The 4,423-nt window shown below is 38.6% G+C and overlaps 1 protein-coding gene across 1 annotated transcript; it reads left to right on the top strand.

Moving 5' to 3' along the window:
* The first annotated feature begins 2,599 nt into the window (after window positions 1-2,599).
* On the top strand, window positions 2,600-3,905 carry LOC133856731 (uncharacterized). Its single transcript, XM_062291781.1, has 3 exons — window positions 2,600-2,941; window positions 3,058-3,297; window positions 3,381-3,905. The coding sequence occupies exons 1-3, from the start codon at window positions 2,600-2,602 to the stop codon at window positions 3,903-3,905; spliced, it is 1,107 nt and encodes a 368-aa protein (XP_062147765.1).
* Window positions 3,906-4,423: the final 518 nt, after the last annotated feature.

The following is a 4,423-nucleotide window of genomic DNA, read 5'->3' as shown; positions in this document are numbered from 1 at the left end:
CACTCTTAACTTTATAACAAAACTGGCACAAATTTAAAAAACAAACCATAAACTAATCAAAACATTATGAAAATCAATTTTATGTAAAAGGCACTCATATTTTTAAAAAATTTATACTAAAAAAAAAATTGTCTTTGAAACACTCTTAACTATGAAATAAAACCGGTGCAAATTATTTCAACTAACCACAAACTAAACAAAACATTATTAAAAACAAATTTATTTACAAGGGGTAATAAATGATTTTTTTTTTTTTTTTTTTTAAAAAAAAAAAACTTCGTGGTAGATTTAACATGCTCATAGCACAAATTGAATGTTGTCTTAAATTCATGCTACATTTTGTACAGCCATATTCGACGAGAAGCAAGAAGCAGTGTTTTCTTGAGGCGTTAAAAACCTCTCATACTCCAAAGGTATACCTCACAACCTGTTTCTCAATGTATGCTGTAAAAATAATGCATGTTTATAACTTTTTTACCATAGGCATTTATTGAAATTTTAGACTGTAATTAATTTTATTTTAAATTAGGCAGCATTACAAATTATTTGCTACTTCGAGAGTTAGGTGTAATCCTATAGTCAATTTTTGTTAAAACATTTGACTAGCAGTCCTAATAAACAAAAATATGCATAAGTACAAAATGTAATAAGGAAAAGTACAATGTAGCCTCCCAAACTTTAGAATTTCTCAATATTGGCATCCAAACGGAAAAGTACACTAATCCCCCTCAAATTTCAATTCTATAGTCAATGTCCATTGTAAATACCAATTGCGTCTATAAAAAAAATATACTTTCATACAATGCATTGTTGTCATTCGGGGGGATATAGAAAATGAGGTGGTAGTGTGAGAGACTATGTAAAAATATGTCAACTTCATGTTCTTGTGGTTGGGTATTTTTCCTTACGTTATTACTATACCAAATTAATGGCCCTTCTTTTCCACTCCATTCTAGAGAAAACGAGGTGCCATGCCAAAAGGAAAGGGAATTGAATGGAGTCCTGAGGAAGATGACCTGTTGCTCGAACTTCTTTTAGAATGTGTGCATAACGGTACCATTGTCAGAGGGACCGTGAACCAAAAAACATGGGTGGAGCTGACCAATAAAATGAATGCGAGGGCCACTAGGGTTTTTAATCCTGGCCAGCTATCATCGAAGTACACAAGGTTTCGAAAAGACCACAAAGACTTCTCAAGTCTGTTAAATCATGAAACCGGCTTCGGGTGGGATCCTATATTAAACACCGTCAATGGGACCCCGACGCAATGGGAGCATACCAAGATGGTATGCTCTATCCCAAATGACCTTAGTGTGATCAATCTTTTATATAAATCATGGAAAATACCAAATGTAAACTGAGTACCTTTTTCGGGTTCTCGTAGGGGGATGAGAGAATCACACGCTTCAAGTCAAGGGGGTGCCGTAACTATGAGCAACTAGGGATCCTTTTTGATCGGTCCACTGCACCTGGTATTCTCCGCCAATCCTCCGCACAGTCCCCGCCTGACACTGATGAGGAAGAACGTCTCATGCACCGTATGCAGACGGAAGGCATACACGTGCACAATGGTGGGGCAGGTCGTACAGGTCAAGCAGAAGGTTATCCGTCACAGGCATTTGTTGACCTCTGTAGTCCTCATGACGATGAGGCCGGTGGACCTTCATCTGGTGGACGTAGGCGCAAGGGGAAAGAGCCGTTGATGGAGGACACATTGGGTGACTTGGTGCGGGATATTGGACTAGGTGTCACATTAGGATCTACACGAAAAGGATCCTCAGGTAAAAAATCGTCCAAGCAAACAAAAAACGCGATGGTGGCTTTGAAGCAAGCTTTGTACGACGAGTTAAGGGAGATGGCGAAGGCAAGGAAAGACATCTTGCTTCGGCGGAGCCAGTCAGATATGAGTTCCACACAACAGCATAGCACCGCTAAATCCGAACTCCCGATAAATCGGGCTCTTGACTTGCTGGACGAGTTGCAGCATGAGGTTAGCGACGAAGTTTACGTAGCTGCAACAGTTGCCCTGATGGATGAACAACTTCAAGCCGCATGGATCCGCATGACAAGAGAACGCAGATTGATTTGGCTAAAAAAGCAGAAGCCCCTGGGCTGACAAGCAGGATGAGATTGCAATATGTTATTGTATTTTTACTTAACTTTGAGGGTAACTTATGTTTGTTTTGTATTTTCGGTATTAGGTATGAGACAATTATATTGGGATGCAATGTGTTATTCTATTTTCACTTAACTTTGAGGGCCAGTTATGTTAGTTTAATGTACTTTCAGTATTAGCTATTGTAATGTGGTATGATTGGTGATATGTGTTTTATTATGTGCATATGTGACAATAATTGAATTGAATGTGTGTTTGCTGGTATTATTTATCAAATTATTTGAAGTTGTATTAACTCAAATGTTTGTTGGTAGGATGGATGAATCTAACATCCCTTTCGACTCCATGGATGAGGATAGTGAACAGGAATTTGATGACGAAATAAATTTGATATTGATTGTGCTAGACATATCAGATGACGATGAAAACACCAAAATGCCGGCACGCAACTTGCCATTATAAGGGGCCATGTATATAACGTGCATGCTGAACGGTAACCCAACGCCGTGTAAGGAAATGTTCCGTTTGGAGCCACCCCAGTTTATAACGTTGTGTATTGAGTTGAGGGAGCACCAACTCATGAGGAGTACAAGGTACCTTGATGTTGACGAAAGTGTGGCTATATTTCTTATGATTATTGGCCACAGCCAGGGGCAGCGGGTTGCGTCAAATCGCTCTCAACATTCCACTGAGACAATAAACCGTCATTTCAAGACGGTGCTTGGTGCAGTGGGCCATCTAACGAGGATTTACATTAGAGTTCAACACAGGACTGGGATGCACTCACATGTTAGCGGTGATCCTAAATATCATCCTTGGTTCAAGGTGAGTTCATGTCCTTCGGTAACACAACAGTGTTATATTAATGCCACCTTTCAAATACTATATGCAATGGCCCGATTTTTGGATTTATTAATTTCATTATTTCTATATTTTTATAGGATTGTATTGGTGCGATTGATGGCACACACATAAAGGCAGAAGTCCCGGTCGAGCACCAACGCCTCTTTCGTGGCCGGAAAAATGAATGCACACACAACGTTATAGCAATATGCGGTTTCGATATGTTATTCACGTTCGTGTACGTTGGCTGGGAGGGCACAGCTAACGATGGTCATGTATTTAAGGATGCTGTTACAGGTGACAACGGTCTTGAGTGGCCCACAGATGGTTTGTACCTTGTACTCAAAATGCCTTTAATTTATATTGGACATTTTCTCCTATCATTTTCTATACTGATTTTTTCACTGTTTTATTTATGAAGCGCATTATTACGTGGCTGATTGCGCGTACCCATGCACGCGGGGTTTTTTTGCCTCCATATAAAGGGGAGAGGTACCATCTCAACGCTTATCGCAACAGGCCTTTGCCACGTGGGTACAAAGAACTGTTTAACTTTAGGCACTCATCACTGCGAATGATCATCGAGCACTGCTTCGCCAGATTGAAGAGGAGATGGCGTATATTAAATGGTATCCCTGGGTACTTATTGGTGCGTCAATCTAGCATTATAATGGCCTGCTGCACGATACACAACTTCATTGGGGTACACAATCCGAATGATGAAATCTTCAACGGCACTGATGCAGCAGAACCAGAAATGGACGTCGATGAGACAGAGATGAGTGAGCAGCCAGATGAATATGGCAATAACGATGAGGCAGGCCCATCAAATTCAGGACATTATGACTTCTCCCAAGCAGCTTCCGTTGAAATGGCCCAATTTAGAGAAGGCATTGCACAAGCAATGTGGGAAACCCGTCATGGACACTATAATGCGAAAAATTAAAAAAATTGCAATTATATTGTACAAGTAGTGTATTTTGTTTTGGATATGCATTACATATGGTTGTGGTTTTACGCATGTGTGTTGGTTATCATATCATACATTTTGCTGTCACTGGTATCAGTTTATTGTATAATATATGTCGAATATTCCTAAGGATCGCTACTTGAATCGTTTTTATTTTCAGTACCGCTTATGAACGGTAATGGAGCTATGCATTTGACTGGATGCTAACCTTCCTTCATAATTTACCTATCTGTTTCTTTTTCCTTTCCATAGATTTTTTGTTTGCTTTTAGTTTCTTTATTTTATATTAGATATATCTAGCTCAAATTAATTTGTGGTAAATGAATATGTCGATAATTACAGTTTATAATTTTGAATTAAAGCAAATAATGAATTTAATTTTAACGGGAATGAAATGGGCATTTTTCACGAGAAATGAGAAAGAAATAATTTATATTAAACTCGAAAAAATATTCGTTACTAAATAAAATTAACTTCAATTAATCATAAAATTA

Source organism: Alnus glutinosa, chromosome 14, assembly GCF_958979055.1.
Source record: "Alnus glutinosa chromosome 14, dhAlnGlut1.1, whole genome shotgun sequence".
In the NCBI taxonomy this organism is placed as follows: Eukaryota; Viridiplantae; Streptophyta; class Magnoliopsida; order Fagales; family Betulaceae; genus Alnus; species Alnus glutinosa.
The sequence above is the reverse complement of the archived record's forward strand: the minus strand, read 5'-3'. Positions and strand labels throughout refer to the sequence as shown.